Source organism: Nelusetta ayraudi, unplaced genomic scaffold, assembly GCF_046127955.1.
Source record: "Nelusetta ayraudi isolate G7.1 ecotype Tasmania unplaced genomic scaffold, CSIRO-AGI_Nayr_v1 ptg000042l, whole genome shotgun sequence".
NCBI classification, from domain to species: Eukaryota; Metazoa; Chordata; class Actinopteri; order Tetraodontiformes; family Monacanthidae; genus Nelusetta; species Nelusetta ayraudi.
Window position 1 is genome coordinate 7,662,109 of NW_027466092.1, and position 21,618 is coordinate 7,683,726.

Below are 21,618 nucleotides of genomic sequence, written 5' to 3' on the forward strand. Positions count from 1 at the left end.
CATCTTCCGATTCGAAATGAGTCGATGTCAGTCACTATTGGATGTCCCTCTAGAGCTTTTTGAATTCACTGTAGGTAATAAAGCAATGAGGGTTGGGGAGAAATGCAATGACAATACGGAACACTGGCAATCAAATTGGGAGTTTCTATGCCTGATTGGTGAATGGCTGCGTATTTACCTGCAGACGCGACTGCAGCCAGAAAGATAAGAATCAGCACTAAAAGCAGGCAGAGCAAGGTTGGCCTCGCAGAAGCTTATTTACCACTAAAGCTGATTATTATCTGAGCAAATGAGTGGGAAAAAACAAGCCTAATTGAGGACAAACAGCTGAGGAAGCATCACAGGAGCTTGGAAAATAATTGTCTACAGATAGGCGTAATTATCATTTCCTAATTTATGCGAAACACGCAGCCCCCGCTGGCATTCTCTTTTCATCAGCACTGCTCTTTTAAATCCTTTGCAGGAATTATCAAAAAATGCTAACAGAGTTGAGCAAATTAAAAAGAAAATGTTTTAAGGAGGCAGATCAAGTCTGAAATTCCCAATGGGAAGATATCCCCAGTGCACCCTGTGTTGGATTTTAAAGTTAATTTCTCTTCACTTTGGTTGTCGAGTTGTGAGGTTAGTGATGGCGGACAAAGCTGGTGGTCATGGAAGCTAGTGATGGCAAATGCAATTCATGTCGCTGATGGACTGGAAGTTATACATTCCCTGGCTAACCCAGAATGCTTTCTTTAGTCAGGTGACCAAAAAAAGTCTGGGAAAATAACATTTGTACGTGTCAAGTTGGTCGGATATCGACGTGAGAGACAAATGGTTTGTCCAATTACCTCTCGTCTTTTCTTGAAAGGGCCTCAAATTTCTAAATGTTTTCCGTTGGATCTTAACCAGATGGATGTATGTTAGAGATGTTGTGCAAGCATCGGAGTAATTGGAGGTTTTTAGCTTCAGACTGTGGAAGATACAAGGTGAGACTTTTAAACAGGACATGATGTTATTGGCTGCACTTGTCCAGGGTGCAACCATGCATGCACATGGAGACCCTGAGTGCAGCGGAAGTGGGTCTAGAAAATGCATGAATGATGTCACTTCCTGCCACATTTTATCTTTGGAAGTCAGACATGAAGTTTAAATCGATCATCCACTTCTTTGCCATCAAACTGTAAGTCAAACACACATCACAACGACCTCCACCGCTGGCCAAGAGTCTTTCCCTGCTTCATCTGTCCAATCCTCGCCCGTTGGCCTCCCTTCCCTGCTGCTGATGTAAACTCTGAGGCTTCCCTCTGAATTGCTGACAAACAGGAAGGAAAAGAAAAAAAAGTTTTTGAGCAGCTCAAGCAGGGATACGTCGTCAACCGTGCCAACATTCTGGCATTTACTGGGACGCCCTAAGGAGTGCTGAAGCTCGACGGGGGGGCAGATGCTCTCAGAAAATACACAGAAAGGATTTAAAAAAAAAAAATGCATGTGAACTAATGATAATGACTGGGTGAATAGAAAGCGTAGCAAAGAAGGCACGCGTGAGACAACCTTGCGACACGCATGCACGGAGGGATGTGCAGAGACTGAAAATGAGCGGCGCGCACGCACGCACGAGCTGTAATGAGAACAGCTGGAGAGGGTGCAGGCGGGTGCACCGGGGGGATGAGGCAGGGAGCGAGGGAGGGAGAGAGGGAGGGCGGGAGGCGGGGAGGGAGGGAGGGAGGGATGTCCTCTGCCTCTCACCTTGACTGCCAGACCCTCGGTGCACGTTTGGGGATTTTCCAAAGGGAGGCAGACACAACCTGCCTGCACCGCGCGCTGCATTTCTCCTCCCCGACCGCCTGCTCTCGTCCAGTTTGCCCCTGTGCTCCTCCCGCATGCATCCGTTATTGCACACTTTCTGTTGCCACATCAGAGTGGGGGGGGGGGGCATTACTGTGAGTGTGCGTCGGCGTACTTGCGTGAGTGTTTGTGTGCGTGAAACAAGTTAGGGGTCGATCACAGTGCACAGCGGAGGGAAGGAAACGAGAGTGCTGAGTCAAGCGGAAAAAATAAAGACAAGCCCTTTTTCTAATTCAACGGGTGGGTTAGGAAGGTCAAAAGGTCAAAGGAGAGGAAAGAGCAAGAGGAGTGTTGGGGTAGTGTGTGTGTGTGTGTGTGTGTGTGTGTGTGTGTGTGTGCACGCGCTCACACTAGGACCTCTTTGGCCAGGCAAGATTCAAGAGTCAAGACTAATTGACATTCAGACACCAATTCCAGCAAGGATGCAGAGCAGAACAAAATGAAGTTACATGGCTACGAATAAAGCAATAAAAACACTTAGCCACCAGTATAAAGTGCAGCACTTTCAAGAGCAATAAAACAACCCAAAAGACTTCAATGAGCAATACAATAAAACCAGAACATAAAACATTACAAGTAAAAGAAATGTAAAATATATGCAGATGTGTAACATATTCAATTCCCCTGCGAAAAGAAACAGCTGAGTGAACCATTCATAGCACGGTGGTATTTAACAGCCTGATAGCAGTTGGAAAACCCTCTCACAGAACCGTGCAGACCTGGACCTCAGGCTGCGGTACCTTCTGTCTGAGGGCAGGAGGGAGAACACAACACACTGTAGTGGGAGTTTGTATGCAAAGGGAGACTGACAAGTGCATCTGCAGCCTTCTGATCACGAACTAAACGGAGCCAAAAAGTAGTTTGAAACAGAATTTAATCATTTTAATTACACTAATGTGACTTTGAGAAAAATAACTTTGTCCTGTCATATCTAGCCCCTCTTTATTTGCCCCATAACATTGCGATAGAGATGCCAAGATGTGCTGAGATTAGTCCAAAATCCAGCACATCAGTTTAGAGAAACTCTTATCCAAAGCATTTCTAGTTGTTTTTTGTGTTGCATAACCAGTTAGCATTTGAACTTGTGGTGAAAGGCAAGACTGTTGCAAACTGCAACATGGGAAAAGGGGACTTTCAGTAATTGCTAAAGAGATGAATTAGCATGAAAGCTGCAGTATAGTGGCTCTTAAGTTAAATGAAGAGTCGCAGTGTGACAACTGCCTAATGTTGCCACTTCAACACGATACTATAAGTATTGGGGTTGCACTGACTGAGCAACAACAACAACAATAAATTGGCCCGCTTCAATGCAATAGAGTGAATAATTTCATGCAGTCACCTTCAGTTTTGCCCTTCAATACATTTTCACTACACTATTTACCATTATTGCATTGCTGAATGAATTCATGCAGGAAAAATAATAAATGAATAAACCATGGTAAAGCTAGATGTAGAGTATTATATGAATAAACATAGAAAATATACATATTTCTAAGAAATGTATCATGTGTATCAATGCACAAAACATTGATGAGGGGAAGAAATGACCACCGATGAGGCATTCCTAAAACACCCCAAAGCAGTCTGGTTGTTAGGCACTGTCCATGGTTCTGATCCTGCAGGAGGACGCATCCAATGGAGGATTTTCCTCCTCTCCACTTACATTCCTAACATGTCCAGGAGACATTCTCAGTGACCCTGCAGACTGTCTCACATTGAGCATGAAAACATTTTTCAGATAAAATATGCCACTGACCACTACCTGAACCTATAATTGTGTTTAAAAGGGTCTAAATTAAAGACCATGAAAGATAAATGAAATAAAATATTGGACCATATTATGGCGAAGGCATCTTCACATGACATGAAAGTTTGTTTTCTTTGTAATGAATGAGTAGTTTACCACATTGTTTCACTGTATGAGGAAAGAATGTGGCAATGCCATGTTTGGAACTTGTGCTGCTGACAAACAAAGTGTCTGGCATCGTGTGCCCCTGCTTAAAAATACAGTGTGTGTAATTACAGTGGTGATGCATAAAGAATCAAAGCAAAAGGACAACAGGTCAAGTAGAGAAGGGGAAAATGAAAAAGGATCACTCTCGATGTAATGTCAATTAGCAGCAGCTTGTGGGGAGTCGGACGGTAGTTAGTGAGAACTGAACAAGTCCTATGAACCAATCGCTGCGTGAATCCTGTGACCTACTCTTAGCAAGAGCTCCGCAAGAAAACCAGTGAACTAAATCTCTTGGAGAGACCATTCTTCTACGCGCAGAGGCTCCGCAGGGAAGAAAAAAAAACAAAAAAAAAAACGAGCTCCCAGCAAAAGCAGCACAGTGTGATGATGGATGTCGTAACTTTCCGCATCACCACAGAGGATCCATTGCAAAGGACTTGTTTCATGAGATATGGCAGCAAAAGCGTGCCAATCGAGCCGCACAAAGAAAAATAATTTGCACTCCACTTCGGTGCCCGGTCACGCATGACGTTTCTTGCTGTCCTGTTTTTCCTCTGTGTGGACCGATGCGACTGATCATGTCGCAGGTTGTTCATAGTTGTCTCAGTTTGTAGCAAGGCTCTAGATTCTGGCTCTGCCAGTGGCTGCAGGACATTGAGGTGTATAGACGTGTGAAATCCTTCCAATTTCTAGTCTGTCATCGTGCTCCATATCGAGCTCTACCCTTTAGAACGTCCTTCACCTTCAGCGTGCTCTCATGTCCCTTCTCATGTTCCTCATATTCTTCCAACTACCCTCAGTCTTCATGTGCTTTGTGCTTAGTGGGTCACACCTCTGTGCATTTCCAAAGGGAGGACCCTCTGGTTCCGACAAAAAAAGGAAATATGCAAGTGAAGGGTAAAGGACAGGCAGAGGGAGAAGCGGAGTGATGATATGGCGGACATATAATAAGGTTCAGAAACTGTTTTGTCATCATTTTTTATGATCAATCATAAATGAATCATTAATTTTTTATCTTTTGTGTGTCTTAAAAAGGTGGTGGGGCCTATTTAATTTTTAAGAAATTAATTAAGAAAACATATTTATCTTGAGTTGTTTGTTCATATTTAAAACTCACGCAGGCTTCCTTTTACTGTTTTTGTGAGCAGCTTACAGCAGTTGCTTATGGACCTTGAACCACCCTCCTTTTAATATGTATACGTATATAAAAGGCAGCTGATTGGTTGCTGAATCGGAATGTATTGCCCACTGCAGATGGAAAGACAGACGAGTTACAGACAGCAGAGCCAAAGACCCCGAGTTGTACTTTCTGTTTATAACACACCTGAAAATAAAACGTCAGTCTTGCATCTCGTGACCCAGCTTCAAAACTCTGGAAACCTCTCAAAACTCCTTTGCTTGCATCTTCCTGCTCCTTGTGGTGAAAACACGCCTGGTTTTAAGCCTCTCCGGACAACACAGTCATTAGCGATGTAAGACTGCCTCCTCTTATGCATTAAAAATGTGTCCTCAGGCATCCTAACGTGCCATGGATACACATGCCGCAGCTATGTTTGGAGCTCTCCCGACGCTGCGTGTGAAAGGAGGCGGAAAATGGCTTTTAGTTCTGCCTCCCTTCCTTCCCACCCATCGTTCCCAGCATCGGGCCGTGAGCTGCGCTCGTGCATCCAGCCCAGTGTGGACGCACAATGTCATCTGGCTGGGGGAAAGTTTTCACTTTGCCAAACTTTCCCCCCCGCCAACCCCTTCCGTTAGCTACGGACAGTTTGGCCAGAGTTGATGCAGGGTATCGGAGTCCGGCCCAATTATGTCTGCCAGCCTCTGTCAGATTTTTTATACCTGGCTGCGCATGTGTGTTTATGGGGAGGTGGAGGGTGGTTAAATTGCACAGGGGAGAGACTGTGTGTGTGTGTGTGTGTGTGTGTGTGTGTGTGTGTGTGTGTGTGTGTGTGTGTGTGTGCACAGCATTTCAAAACACAGCGGCAACCCCGCAATACCAACCAGCCGCTCTCCCTCCCTCGCCGCTGCCGTCTCTCTACCCGCGAGGCTTTTCCGGAGTGAACGGCTAATAAAGTGGGCCAGGTCCGCAGCTCAGCGCTATTTTTATCAGAAGGCAATTTTATAGGAGGTGCCCACAGGTAAGGGGAGTCCGCCTCTGACAATGAAACCGAGGCGAGGAGAATCCCCACCCCCAACCCCTTTATAAACCCACCCCCCACCAACCCCACCACACCCACTTTGCCATTAACCTCTGCTGAAATACTTGAGAAAGCCCCCCGGTGCCCCACAGCCCCTGAGCAGTCACTGCACGGCCCAGCCCTCGCTACCCGCAAGAAGTTAGAAGGCAAGTTAATTGTCCCTGAATTTCCGAGGACAAAGTCAATACTGCAACCTCGGTGAGCGAAAGTGACTGAAGATGCAGTCTTACATTTGTCGGGTGTTGCACGTGAGGAAAGCATGGGATTAAAGGTGCTGCGGAGGAGAAGGACCAACATGAGGTGTTTAATTGTTGGGGACTGGTTGACAGAGCCCATCTGGCCGCTTCCCGTCGTACAGATGGACCTTGCAGAGCTGCGGTGCTCACCCTTCTGCCAAGGCACCAGAGTCAATGCTGAAATTCCACTACTAGCCTGAACAGCAAGAACATTTTCTTTTGTTTAGCTAAAAAGGAACTGTTTGACCACTCTAACAACCAGGTAACACATCCATAGCATTATATTTACATTAAGCAAATATGTTCCAATATGTTTGCTAACTCACTACAAAATTTCCTACAAAATAGTGCTTTTGTCATCTCTTGTGTCATAATCTTCACACAACTTTCTATGTTTCAAACAACTGTATCCGTACTTTGGATCTCATGGCCGCCTTTTTGATCTGCACTTTCTCTGCTCCACTATTTTTTCTTCATTGTATATTCTGGCCATTGGATTTTCTTCACACTTGATCAGCTGAATTTCTTTCTGCAGCTCTGAAGTGCGACGTTTGCAACTAACCTCAAAGTCGGAATTCAGAGTTACATTTGCTAATTTTGACTAAAACAATCAAAATCAATATATCCTTTGTTTTTAGCAGATCTGCTCTTAGCAACACCAGCTAACACACAGCAGTGATACACACTGAACAAGGCAGCCAGACTGGTTTGAAAACTCAGGACAGTTTCCCACTATAAAATTCTGTTTCAAGATCAGGGAGCAAATTGATTATTGGACTTTCGAGTGACAACTGAACACACTGTTAATTATAATATTTGAGATGGTAACTTAAAAGAGAACCAAGAATGAAGAAAGAAGATCAACCAACTAAATTAGGACGAGTGAGCCCAGTAATTAGGATTAGTAAGAAAATTCAGCAACTGACAGCACTGGTGCCCACGCTCCCCCGTGTCCCGTGTTTGTAATCATTGTGTGAGTGACATTATCACTGAATCATCATATTATGCAGCTGCACCAGCCACCAACGTGGGTCTTGTACCACTGTGCCCCTACAATTAACATTCCCCTGGGCTTGCTGTCACCACCTTGGCGCTGTGACAGCTTTGCTGAGGCAGCTGTGGAAGAGAAGACACCAACTAGCATCACTAAACATTAAGGACCCTGCTGTGTCAGGACGACGTCTGAAATGAATTGTCAAACTACATGAAAAACAAAAGAAAAAGAAAAGTATTTTTCTTCAGATTGCAAATATTGAGTGCTTGATTGGAAAAGGGGAGATGGACAAGACAGCAAAGAGAAAGCGCTAGAGGACGGAGGGAGGACAAGGACGGCTGATAAGGGACAACGGAAGTCAGGGGCAAATATTCTGAATACAAGAGGGTTCACAAAAGATACGAGGAGAGAGGAAAAAGACGGGCCGCTGGAGAGGCCAACAGACACAAATGGCCAGACAGGGAGCAACGGAGACTGACAAGCGGGTAAAAGGCCTACACCAGTGCGACAGGGTGGGGGGTCGGGAGGGGCTGAGGAGGCGGCGGAGAAGGAGGGGAAGAAAAATGAGCGCAGTGGCGTTTGTTGCTCCCAGCGGAGACGTTATGTTCGCTACAAGTCTGCAACTGTCAGGCCATCCTTCCTCTCTTCCACCCCCCCACCTCCCCCGCATTCAACGCTGCCCCTCACTCCATCTCTTCATCTCCCTTCACACACACCCCCCCCCAACTCTCGAGACAACAATCACCCATTTTTTTTTTATTAGCCGTGGTTACACTCAGCCTGTCATGTCACTCAGTTAACACTCCATACTCAAGGAGTTTCAGAAAGCCCTAAAAAGTTTGAGTGCAGGTGCACGCAGGAAACCGTTTTCCTCTAAGAGAATCTTTTTCTTCCCCTTTCAAGCCTTTTTTCGTTTGAGTGTGTGTGTGTGTGTTTCTCTTTTTTTCTTCCATTGCCTGCCTGCACATTTTAAACGGCGTTGCAGGAAAAAAAAAAAAAAAAAAAACCCGATCCTTAGCAGTGACTCACTCCTGTGCTCTCTGCATCACCTCTATTATCCTCTCCTTTTATCCGCCTGAAACAAGAGGCTCGGGTAAGGACAAAGAGGACATCCGCGCCATGATTTAGCCCATCGCTCCCACTCCCTTTTTATTGATCCTGCGCAAGACAACTCACAGACTCGCAAAGGCGGGGGGGAAAGGTGCACGCGGTCGTCCTTATGATGGGTCACATTTGCAAAATGTGCAATTAAAGCTAATTAAAGCCTTTCTGACGTCTTTATCCCATTTGAAGTCAAAGCAAGTATAAAAGTAGTGAAGCGCACCAGATGTGTGACAGAGGTGCAACACACACATTTCATTTAAGGCTTGAGAGAGGAAGCCACAGTACCTTAAACAATCAAATCAAACTCCATGCAAAAAAGGCCCCTAGTCCTGGGAGTGGAACCTTCAACCTTCTTTCAGAGGCGTGACAGTGCTGACCACTGTGTGGCCATTCTTGTCTTAATAATTGCCTGCATAGCTAAATCCAAAGTTTGTTTTGCACAGAAAACATTATGTTTTACATTCTGTCTCTGTCTCGTGTTTGGTGGCTTCTCATATTGAAAGAATGGAAAGTAGGGCCAATGGAGGACCAGAGATCACAAACACACTCAAGTGCTCAACTTCATTAGGTGTGACTTGCAAGACAAATTAAAGAATGTTCACCCTCACTGTTATTAGCTTGTATACGATTCCATTGATCCTCACATGGGTAATGGCTTGTGGCAGCAGCAGTATTGGAGATGCAAATTACTGGATCAAACATACATAAGGGAGGGAAATACGGAGGGGAAATAAAAAAAAAAAAAAAAGGTTGTTTGAATTCCAGTGATGCAACTGATAAATAAAGACAAATGATACAGATCTGGAAGCTGCAACACGACTTTTCTCTGTGGCCAACCAATGTAGAGCTGGGGAGAGCTACTTCATTTTCCAGTAATTGTCTACTCTGTGCATGTGTGTTTGCACAAGTGCACGCTCTCTCTCTCACACACACACACGCACGCACGCACGCACGCACACACACACACACACACACACACACACACACACACACACACACACACACACACACACACACACACACACACACACACACACACACACACACACACACACACACACATGCCCTGTCTTGTGTGAAGTCTAAATCCCAAATTCTCAAGACTTTTCAAGACTCTTTCCTGACAAAAACCTTGAAGGTCCCCATCAATAACATGTAACCACGAGTAAATTCTTTTGGCACACTGCAATCCCTTAATGTTGCCTTATTAGGATCATTTTTAGATATTTTTTTCATCAGTTTTCACATTTATAATGGGAGAAAATAGATGAAAGATTTGTCAGGATAATCATCATTGTGCATGGATATTTGCTCAACGAAATCTCAAGTTCCCCAAGGTTAGTATGTTTCAAGGTTGGAGGAATGGCGTTACAAAGGGTTAGCAATTGTTATGTTATGTAATGCATCATTACATGATATGACAATGATACTTAAAAAAAAAAAGAAGAAAAAAAAAGAAGAATTTTAGATCAGGTCTCTCTGTCTCAAATAGCAAAAGAAAATCTGACCTCAGATGGCAAATACACCATCATATTCTTTTAAAATCTATGTGGGGAACCACATGAGGTCCTCTTGTTGTTCTCCATCCTCTCTCTAAACCTGGAGGGAAACCAGCTCAAAACATGGCCTGCTTCCTGTCTTCAGCTGCATCTCCGTCTCCCGCTCCGCCGCTCACATTTCCGCAAAACAACAGTTTAAGCAGTTCATGGTGAGGGATGAAGAAATCTCTATATTTTGTCCTCCCTACTCTCTGATCTCACAGGGATTTTCTCCAGCACACTCATTTTTCAAGCGTAGTTTCTCTCCCTTGGTGAAAACGGGTCACCTTTGGTCTGTCAGAGGAACACCTGGGAAGGTATAACCTCTACTTCACCGCATGCGCATGTACTCAAGGATTATAGCTGCCTAGTGGGAGAGCGTCCAAACCCTTAAAAAGTCAGCGGAAAGGACCAGTGTTGAATATTTGGCGATTACTGATCAGTGTAGTCAGAACTAAAGAATGGAAATTACCGAATGGGAGGGTGTATGAATTTGCTAATTAAACTATTAATAAGTAATTCTTTTGCCGTCTGGACATATTGTTTCTCTTTGCACCAGAGTGGTTAAGCCTTTGCACTTCTAAACTATTGAAGCTAGTTTGTCAGTGATAAGTTGTTTTCTGGTCTTTCCCAAGTTTGCAAAACAAATTTACAGTTTCTAGGATGCACGGATTGACGATATAAAATTGTGGTGAAAAAAAAAGTCACACCAAATTCCAAGGTAACATCTAGGCTTTGGCTAAACTGTGTACGTAAATACTTGTAGGTACTTAATAAAATTCTATTTATAGACATCAGAAAGTAATAAAAAAAAATACTGTATGAAGCTTCTCATGAGCTGTTTTCAGGTCTCACTGCAGTTGAAGGTTAGCCAGACTCATGCCATGTGCATGGCTGGGTCTCATCAGTTTTAGTTCCACTTACTAAATGTGCAGCAACACACACATGCTTTTCCTGATGTCTGTTTACAGTCTTGCTGTGCAGGCTGATTTATGCTGAGTCGTTGCGCCTGATAGTATCCCGGCTTCTCGTTCCTGATGGCTCGTGCGTGCAGACACCGGTGGATGGTCTTTGAAGTGAGAGTGTTGATGCACTTCAAACGAGATCTCACACATGCTGCCCGTGCACCACTAGGGGGGGAAAAATGCTGAAAAAAAGAACTTTTTTTTTTTTCTCTGCATCCTGATAGTGCACTCTGATCCACCTTCTTGTCTCTTCATCTCTCCTTCCATCTACATCTGAAATCTGTGTCTCAGCTGCTGGCTCGTCTCTGCTCTCACCAGCAGTGAGGAAAGCACTCAAATACAAGCAGGAAATACCTGCAGTTTCAGATGTCATTGACAAAGCCCCATTGGCTGTATATAAAGATGTGTCATCATTTGCGAATACCCAGTTTGACACCTCTAGAGTTTCCAGTTCATTCTGGAACAGAAGATTCCACATTTGAATGTGTGTGTGGTGTCGATGGTGGGTCATAATTGGAGCATGAGCGCAGCGTGTGCTCTCACTGCCCCCCCCCGGTAAGACGAATACACTTGGTTCCTAAACTGTAGTCATGTCCACAACCATTTTTACTTGAAATTAGACCCAACTGAAGATTATTTACATTAGTGATTACTCAATGGTTTTTGTTTGTTTGTTTTACAAGTAATCTAGACAAACAAAAAAATGTAACCAGTTTGTAAAAGTACAAATTTAGGGATCCTATAAATATTGACAACTATTTTTTTTGTCTTTTTGCAACCACTTTTGGGGGTCCCTGCAGGCCAAACGGTAGAATGCTGATTTTTGGCACTCCTGAGTTTGCAGGCCGGAATTGAAAGTTGTAGTATAATTAATAGTAAATATACAAATGTTTTCCAGTTACTCTGTAGAGTTCTCTTCCTTTTAGTGAAATGCAACAAAGTTTGCAATGTATACGAATTATAATAATGCACTTAATCTCGTCATTACAGTTCAAGTGCAAGAAAGAATTGAAATATCTTTTGAGCAAACTAAAAGTGCGACTGCATGATAATATGGAAGGAGCACAAGATTAAAGTCTGTTTGGTTGCAATGTTTTACTTGAAATAGGAAATGCAACACAACAGAAGCCTGCTGTATCACACATTGTTTTACCTGGCAGCCAACTTGATATCACGAGTGATATGCCTGAAATGTGATTTTCTTTTTTTAAATAGCAGCACAACGCTGTGTGCTAACAGCTCCAACAGGTCCACAGCGGTGCCACACAAACTGCATGACTCCCACTCCAACCGCACACCACAGCTGCATTAAGAATGCATGTGGCACTGTCACACTCTGCCTGTACACTGTGTTCAATCAACTAAGTACAAGCGCATACAAAAGCGCCAGCGACGCGGCGCTCTTTCACTCAGGACTGGCGTAATGACATTGTGCTAAGGGGTGAGAAAAGCAACAGAGGCGCTCTGCAAAGTGCACGCTGACCGTACCGAGGTGTAGAGGTAGCCCTCGCTGTTCATGGCGACGTAGAGCCCCGTCTTGGTGCTCTGGATGGCCACTATCCTGAGTCCCACAGGAATCAAGTTGAACTGCACTGCAAAAAAAAAAGAGGGACAAAGTGGTGTCAGAGTGATTATTATTCAATTTGTTCCTCAGATGTTCACAGCCCTTCCTCGCCGTATAAAATAAGACAACTGCTTTCCAGCTGTCTCCCGTTTCAACCCGCCTGCTGCGCAGAGGCGGCGAGAGGAGGCGTCTATATGAAGGCGAGGAGAGTGAAGCAGCGGTGGATTAGGACTGGGGGAAATTAGGGAGGAACGAAGTCTGGTTGCCGCTACGGTGGAGGTCACACAAAGACTGACAGTCAGGAGAATCCCCCTGCTGGTGAGACGGAGAGATACAGGAAGCGTGGCTCAGCAGAGATTTTCCAATCCAGTACACCGTCGCCTTTGCCAGCACCCAATTCATTCACTCTGTCCGACACAGCAAACAGCACTTTTCAAATCTCCTCCACACGGAACCTTGGATTTCTTATGTGCATAGCTCTCCATATAAACTAGCTTCACCCTTGGCCAGCAATTCAGCTCTCACTCACTGCGCGCCCGCTCCACATGCAGGCAGCTGCAGGGTTGTGTTTGCATGCGCTTGGAATTTGTTTAGTGGCTCCTTTATCCGTTCAGGCAAGTAAATATGCGCAAGGTTTGTATGCATGTCTGTGCTTCCCTGTTAAAGTCCGCGTGTGACTGCCCAACTGTAGGATCTGACATGATGACTTGAGTCATGACAATGCAGGTCGGCTTATTTTATCCCACATAAATCCCGTGCTTATGAGGGCTTTGAAAATACAAATTATGTGGCTCAGCTTGTTTTTCCTGCCTGAGGTAAAATTTGACTGAACTTCTGATTATCTGGAAGTTCTTCCTTTAATGGGGTTTTGGCCTGACAAAACAAACAGTCCATGTACCTGCTACACTGCTTGCCAAAATACAGTTTTGTAGGAGAACCCTGGTTAGACGTTCCACTCTCTAAAGCCCCTTGGATTTTTTTTATTTTTTTAAAATCTGGAATCTCTGGCTTGTGCCGTTTTCCAGAGACATATAGAATTCCCAATTTGTGTTTGTTTGTTGGCAGGGGGTTGAAAATCACTAGTATAAAATGGACCCAATATGGTTCAGTCTCAAAACGAGTAAAACATGTAAAATGAGGGATATTCATTTGTTTTCTACACCACTTTCTCTTGAAAATATGATATATAACTGGAAATTATGACATACTGAATTTAATAATTTGCAGCCTAAAGCTTTTGTATGGTGCAGGGTAGGCTGAAATGGCAGCATACTTGACATTTTTCATGCAAACACGACGCGACAGATATTCTCGCAGTCGTCAATTAAACAGGAAGGAATTAAACAGGAACGTCCACAGTCTCAGAACAGATTACGCAAAGCCCAGAAGGCATGACATGTCAAAGACCCTTGGGTAGCAGGAGCTCTACGTGCACCTCAATCTCTCTTTGCCCGTCGCACTCACTCCATCTTCGAGGCCCTTCTGCCGTTTGCTCGATCGATTCCCGCATCTCAAACAGTTGGTTTCACAACAAGGTGTCACCAAAGACCATGGCTGGGATGACAAATAGAGCTGGCCACGCGTGCACACAGCCACACTCGCAAACACACACACCATTCTCTCCTGAACACTGAAGCAGTGGTGTCGATGAGCTCACGTAACCTGCTTCACAGAGATCAACAAGAAAAGCACCGACTCATTCACAGAAACGCAGGATGGAAAATAATTTCTCTCTGCGCAGGCTGATGGTAAGTGGGCTTGTCAGGTGGAGTGTTCCACAAATCTTGGGATTTATCGCACCCATCTATCTGTGAAAGTGCAGACAGGAAAAAAAAAAAAGATCTAGAAATCTGAGACCATCTGTCACTATAAATACCAGCCAGTCGGATTAGATCACTACCAGTAAAGCATTGCAAGGCTTCTGATTGGTGCAAGCACCGCCAAAGGCGAACCTTCATCCTTCATCTTGAAGGTTGGGTTAGAGTTAGTAGCTTCAACTTCTCGTCCAAATGGCTTCTTCTACAGTGCAGTCCAGTCGCCTTAACTCAGCCTTTAGGACTACGACGATAACCCGGACAACTGAGAACATTCACAGGGACTCTGTATGTAATGTTGTTGATCCAAACCTTTATAGAAGCCATTGAGGAATACACAGAGGCTTTTACTGCTGTACTTTGATCTTCTTCTCATAAAGAAATATCCAATATATCTCCCCTGTTGGATGCCACAAGGAGGATCTCAATTCATCCATCTGCATGATGACAGACTTGATGATCAGCAGTCTAGCGGCCAGCTATGTTGTCTTGATGTGGTGTTGAGTTGTTAAACTTCAAATGACTTAATAACGATTGAATGATCCTAAGCCAATGATGGATAGTGACAGAACTTTCTGCTCATTAAACCTGGTCATTAAACAGTAGTTTGTATTGTATGGGCCCTACATTATCTTGTGAGGAGGTTAGTTTGAAAGAAGAGTTAGTTTGAGGTACAGTGGTGGGAAAAAAACGTTTTTGGACACCTCAGGCATTTGTGATGTACTGTATTGCACTACATTCTCTTAAGTTTCCAGGTGCTGTTTATTTGCGGTCACCAACACTTACCCACATGCTGCATATGCATTGTTCTGTCCAGATCAAACCAAAATGTTTCAGAGAGAAAAACCTTCTTCAAGAATTACAAGAATTTACTTTTCTTCAGTAGTCTTCGACTAGACAACAAAATACTTTCATTTGTTTGTGAGCCTCGAAGCCAAACCTTTTGAAACACACACACATAATAAAATCCCTGGCAAATATTTAAGAAGAATAATTGACATTTGCAATTGACATGATGGGGTAAATTTTTAAGGGTGTCCAAAAGCTTTTTTCCACTACTGTATATTAGCCATAAAAACCTTTCCAGGCTTGTCGCGGGGAGGTTTTCAACAAGTTATGAGTGCTCCCGAAACTGTGAGTGGAGGGACATCAAGGCTTTACAAACAGTCAGTGCCTCCTCCATCCCTACTCCCTCCAATTCCTTTCTCTCTTCTCGCTTATTTCCTCTGCCAAAGGGGGAAAAAAAAAGTTTGCTTCCCCCCTCAATCTGAAAGTGGCTTCCCTTATCAAATGGATCACATAACTTTACGCTGGGATAATAGAGACATCCCATCTCTCCTCTGTTTTTCCTTTTCCCCTCATCGCACTCCTGCCCACTCCCGCTCTCTCTCTCTCTCTCTCTCTCTCTCTCTCTCTCTCTCTCTCTCTCTCTCTCTCTCTCTCTCTCTCTCTCTCTCTCTCTCTCTCTCTCTCTCTCTCTCTCTCTCCGTCTCTCTGCGTTTGTCTGTCCTTCTTTTTAACTCACCGTTTTTCTCTGTGGCTCACAGAGGAGGTCGGCGGATTAATCAAAAGTCTTTTGAGGGAGAGGCCAAGGCACGGAGAAGGAGGGGTGGAGGCGAGAAAAGGCGGGGGAGGGCCAAATCAATCCCACAAGTCAATTTGAGGCCTGAGATCTTCTATACAATAAATAAACAAGGAGAAAGCGGGGACTGGATGAGGGAGGGGACGGTGGGTGGGGGCAGGGGTGCAGAGTGAGGCTGCAGAGGACGTCTGCAGCCTGCACGCCATGCTGCCGCCCTGCAGCACAGTGCTGCCTGGAGACTCCCCTCACCACAGAAAACAGTTGTTCTTTTTTCACTTTTTTTTTAGTGAATTCTTACTTAATTATTAATTTATTATAAATTCATTGTTTTTTAGATATCATTTTCATCATTTTATTGGGGCACTTCTTGGCAGTGAGAGGGATACCGAAACACCTCAAAAACCTGACTAACTCTACACCGTGAAGTTGCAGGATGGCAAAGTCAGTTTGTCTAACTTTGTCTAAATGTAAGACGATTTAAAGTGTATAAAATTTGGCTTTATTTATGACGTTTATATTGGTAAAAACATAATACAATGCAGATCAATACATTAATAAAAGTGTATAATCGCAGTACAATAAAAGCAATTTGTTTGTTCCGCGCTTAGAACGGTTCTCATAAGTATATACATATAGCAAAGGGTTTTGTTCCCAGTTAGTTGCCATCTTACACAGCCATATTTCTACGGAAGCTTGATGTGGACAATCGTAATTAGGGTGACGGAAGTGGTCGAGGTATCAAGGTTTGGGTGCAGGCCACCGTAGCTCACGAGCCAGCCCAGGAGGGGCAGTGAGAGTGAAATACACTACAATCTAAAATGCAACCAGTTGATGTCGTGTTCAAAATCTCCAAATTTAACGCACGTTGGTTTTACTTAATTTTACATGTTTCCTTCAACTCATGATTTAGGTATTCTTTTCTATACTGACTGTTAACTACCATACACTGTAACAATAAAGACCATACGTGATACATTTCAATCAGTTCCATCAAACAAACAGTGGCCACACACGGTGCTCTGGGTGTAGCTGCATGAACAACTGTGAGGAGCAGCTTTAGTGCCTCATTTCACGCATTGTTTTTTGTGCTGGGAAAAAAAAAGAGCTTTAAAGTGTCAATAGTGGATTAAACGTCTTGTAGTTGATTTCCCCCGTGGTGGACGGTGAGACAGCCCTCTTCACCCGACTCCTCTTTAACTTCTACGCCCCCACTGGCTTCCTCCCCACCACTGATTCCTCAAAGCCTTTATCTGTCTTCCCTTTCAGTCCATCTGTCTTCTCCTTTTTCCCCCTCCCCTCCACCCTTCCCCATGGTGCATTCCGTCTTCTCATCCCGCCTTGTCATGAATTAACAACCTTTCTCTTATCTCGCTGTGTTTTTTTCCTGTCGCATCATTTTTCTTCTTTATTTGTTCCTCCTCTGCTCTCTCGTGGCTCGCCGTCTTTCTGGCCATCATGTGAAACCAATACGTTCGCCCGTTTGGCTCCATTCGTCTTTGTCTTCTCTTTTACCCCGCAGCACTCTTTGACCCCCTTTTAATCACACTCTTCTGTCCGCTTATCCCCTCTCCTCGACCTCATACACTAACTTTTTGTTCTTTGCTACGTTTTCTGTTCATCTATCTGTGAGAGCTTTCGATGTCCACTTTCTCACTCCTCCCTTAAACTGCAGCCGTCATGCAACTGCCTTTCAAGTCCGTGATATTTTTCAGTTCTCTGCAAAGGGGCATTATCGAGCACTGGAGAAAATTCTGAAAGAAGAGACCAGAAAATAAGAAAAAAAAAAACTAAAAAACTAAAATCCTACCAACATCAGGAGAAGGTCATTATAGGGGATCAGGGAATGAAGCTTCTTCCTCTTTTCGGGGTGTATAATCTTAGTCAATTGCTTTCATCTCCCTGCCTCCCTCTCTCGTTCTCAGTCTCTGTCAAACCGACTTCATCTTCCATACGTTTTATCCTCTCCAGGAAACAGAATTCAGAAAGAGACAAAATCCAGTGACAATCACAGCAGCAGCTCCATCCGTCATCGTCACTTGTTCGCCACATTTATTCTCTTTGTTCTCTCCTTTGAGACATGTTTCCGTCGACGTCTTTCTAGCGGGAGAACCCTCCAATGTCCCCCCCTGTTGGTCTCACTCGTGCTGCTCTTCGCTTTATCTATGCTGCTCTATCATGTCTGGAGGAGTTGAGGTGGCACTAAAACATGCGGCAATCTCTGCTCTGTTGGTCACAATAAATGTTGGTGACCTTCAAGGTGAGCAGAAGAATAGAAAAATAGTGATGTTTCCGAGGCCAATCAAGCTATCCCCTCATGATCTTCAGTGCCCTCATTCCATTTCATTTAATCCCAAATGAAGCAATTACTTAAATTTGGAAAGCACCTTTTCCTTGTATCTTTTAATTCTCATTACACTAACAAAATCACTACACAAATCACAAATAGTTGTATACAACTACTACTAAAATAATAAGTTAAATATTTTTTTTTATAATTACTTAGTTATTTTGTCATAGTATTAACATTTTTAAAAGGTGTGCTTTTTGTGATTATCATTTTTGTAATAAGAATCTTAAATTATTTATTACAAATGTTAATACTTACATTTAAATATTTTATCTAAAGCTGCTTGACCACCATCTTCCAAGGAACATGAGATGAAAAGGCTTTTATTAGTACAAATTGCATAGAAATCTAAACATCTATTACAGTTCAAGGGACATGGTTGTCAACCTGTGATGATAAATTACATGATGTGCCAATAACAAGGAAGATAAAAAGTAGTCTCCAATGAACACCTCTAATCATGTTCACCTTAGTCCTCCACCGTGTCTCTGTTGCTCCTCCAGCATTATTACATAAGAGCTTGGAAGAGCCGAGGCCAGGGGGTACGGTGGAGGGGTGACCGTGCCTCTGACCTCCTACCAGAGGGGGGAGACACTGTGATTGAGGACCCAGAAGATGCATGCCAGCTGCTCCTCCTGTTCACGCCGCATCCTCCCTCACGTGTCTCCCCTCCCTCTCACTTCCTGTCTCTTCCCCTCTCTTCCTCTGCCAACTCTTCTTGTCTCGCTGGCTTCATTCTCACTGCTGTGTGCCACTGTGCCATCTCTCTCTCCCATTCCCTCCATTATTTCCTGATCCTCTTATTCTGCTCACTCTCTCTTTTGTTAAAAAAAAAAAAAACAGACTCTAATATACAGTCACCCCCAGCTTTGTGAAAACTTCACCGATCGCCTAGTTTTGGAAGCCCAGAGGGACGTGAAAAAAGAAAGAAAAAGTGAAAGGAGGATTTTAAGGCCAAACAAAAGCCGCGCTCGACATTTTTGCTCTACTTAGGTCTCCTCAGGGCTTCCATGCCTCTTTCCAGATTTAGCCTCCACATCAACCTCTCCCTGCTGTCCAGGTTGACCAGGAGATGCAGGTGAAGTCACGTCGACAAGAGGAAAAGGTGCATCTAATTTCCTCACTCCTTGTTTCTGCAGTGAACCAGAGTCATTCTGCAGTGCTGCCTTACATGCTGCCTTACATGCTGCCCCACTGTTCTAAATTATCCTGCACTGATTCAGACTATTTTCAAACAAGTGACAGATTAATTGTCGATTTAATCAGTCACTCAGTCAGTTTTATTCCAGCGATCACTCCTCAAAAGCAGGATGTCATGCCTGAAATTTGAAACGCACTGAGTCAAAATAATTCAACTCTGGGAGCATGTCATCTCATTTATACTCGTGGCTACTAAAAAATGAATTGACACACAGGCCTCAGTAATATTGAGTTATGCTGCCTTCAGAAACAGCCTCTGCACCTCTGAAGTTCATAAGCGGGTGAAAGATGCGAGAAAAATGTCTCTTCTTCAGACTTTATGCATCAAAGGAAGAGACAAGGGGAGCTTGACAAATCATCTATATCTGATAACCTGAGATGAGAACATGACGGCACAGATTAACTCTGTCTGTATCTGTTAAACCCTGATGGCTGTTTTGATCACTTGCTGCCAGTGTCAGTTGAAATGACGCCTTTGAGAATAGCCCATAAAAAGTGACATTTTTCCTTCTCCCTATAATTCATTTTTTGCTCATGATGTGAAAAAAGAGGGATTGGGATGCAGAGAAAAGGGGAGAGGGTGGGGAAACCTGGAGGCAGTTTGAAGATATTATGCAAAAAAAAAAACATCCCAGTGTCTTTTAAAAGGGAAACATGTCTCTAGCCCATCAATGAACTCCCAAGAAAAGCCCATGCTTGACTTCTTTACCTTGTTTTTCTTGTCAGAAAGTTTGTGCTGAGACACACCGTTCTGAAAATCAGCCCTCCATCATGTCAAAAAAGATTAGAACACTCCAAGCTGATGACAAGACGTTCCCATCCCCCAGGCATTGCTTTCCCCCACTGAGAACTCCCTGCATTTGAGTTATCTATTTTTTTTTAATCATTGGTAGCATTAGTTTTAGCAGAAAGTCAGCATTTTTGCAGGACGTTGGAAACAGAGGGTCATCTAATTGATAAAAAAGTTTATCCTAAATAATCAATAATCCAAGTCCGTTTCACTGGAGTCTGGGATAAACATGAAGGTGAGAAAAATAAAGGACCTTTAAAAAAATGGATCCACCCAAAGATGTTTTCTCACCTGTGACCACTTCCACCAGCAGAGGTCAATGGTTTGTTCTGTCCCGTTTGTTGTGTTTACTCCCTTCTTCACTTCTAACCCCCCTTTTGCTTTTCACTTTTTGCACGACTCCCTTTTATTCTCCTGATCTCTGCACACCTGCCCACAGCCTGGTTCTCCTCACTCCTTCTCCTTTGGCTAATCTCTTATGGTAACTAATTTGTCTTCATTGGCTCTTTGTGTTTCTGGACTCTTTGTACTTTTTGTTTTGGGATAATAAGACAGCTAAGGAGGGGGTGGCAGGCACCTGCTTTCTCCTGGTTAACTGGTTTGCCATGACTTCATTTGGGATTATCACAAAAGCATCAGAGAAGCGTATGAGTTTAAATTAGTTTTGACGCATACAAGACATTTTTGCATCAGTCACCTCAAACAGAAGAACATTGACTTTATGCTGAGTTCATATATTCTATCCAGTGCCAGGAAGTGGGATTTTTGGCAAAAGTGGAGAAGAGGGAAGCTGAAATGTTTGAAAATGTGGATGTCTGCTACCTCAGAGGACTCAGCAGATAAACCTGACAGCCTTGCGTGTCCTAGCACATAGTCACACAGCCACCCTGCGCTCTGTGCACTCGACCAGATGATTGTGCCACAGATTGATACACTGATGTCGAAGACCTCTGAAAGAATACGCAAGTAAGTAGCCTTCAAAATTTCAAGTTTTTTTTTTTGGGGGGGAGGACATTTTAAAAGGCATATCAAAATGTTTGGCGCTGTCACATGCAGGACACCTTCACAGCCTAAAGATAGACAGATTGTGAGTGTTGGGAAATGGGCAGCATGACTCACGGCGACAAGAGAAACGCAGTTGCTACACCTGTTTGGAAATGAGCCGACTCTGCCTCCAGATTTACCCCACGATGCCATGCGCAGAATATTTTGGACTGGAAGTGAGACTGTTTAAAGTTCGGAGTGCAGCAGATGCAATGTTACATCAGAGGAGCTCTGCTGAGCCTTCTGAAGGTGTCGTGTGAGACCAAACCACAGTCAAAGGTCTGCCAAGGTTTTTCAAGCCTTCTAATTTTTCCTATTACTCAGAAAACATGAGACATTTATCACCCTGTCTCCAAACCCAACACAGAAGGTTTCCAAGTAGTAAACACATTAGCAGCCATGTCTGAATTCGCACAAAAGAATCGATTAAGTTCTTTATTTCTGGGACGGATGCCAGAGGG

The 21,618-nt window shown here is 43.8% G+C and overlaps 2 protein-coding genes across 2 annotated transcripts in view; both read right to left on the bottom strand.

Annotated features, from left to right (window-relative positions):
* The window catches only part of LOC142893456 (cornifelin homolog A-like), a 197,833-nt gene that overhangs the window by 69,801 nt on the left and 106,414 nt on the right, over positions 1 to 21,618 (bottom strand). The window lies entirely within an intron of this gene.
* Positions 1 to 21,618, bottom strand: part of fgf11a (fibroblast growth factor 11a) — a 79,186-nt gene that overhangs the window by 13,531 nt on the left and 44,037 nt on the right. The window contains exon 3 of the mRNA XM_076034031.1: positions 12,305 to 12,408. Coding sequence (XP_075890146.1) covers positions 12,305 to 12,408 — 104 coding nt within the window. The remainder of the gene's footprint in view (positions 1 to 12,304; positions 12,409 to 21,618) is intronic.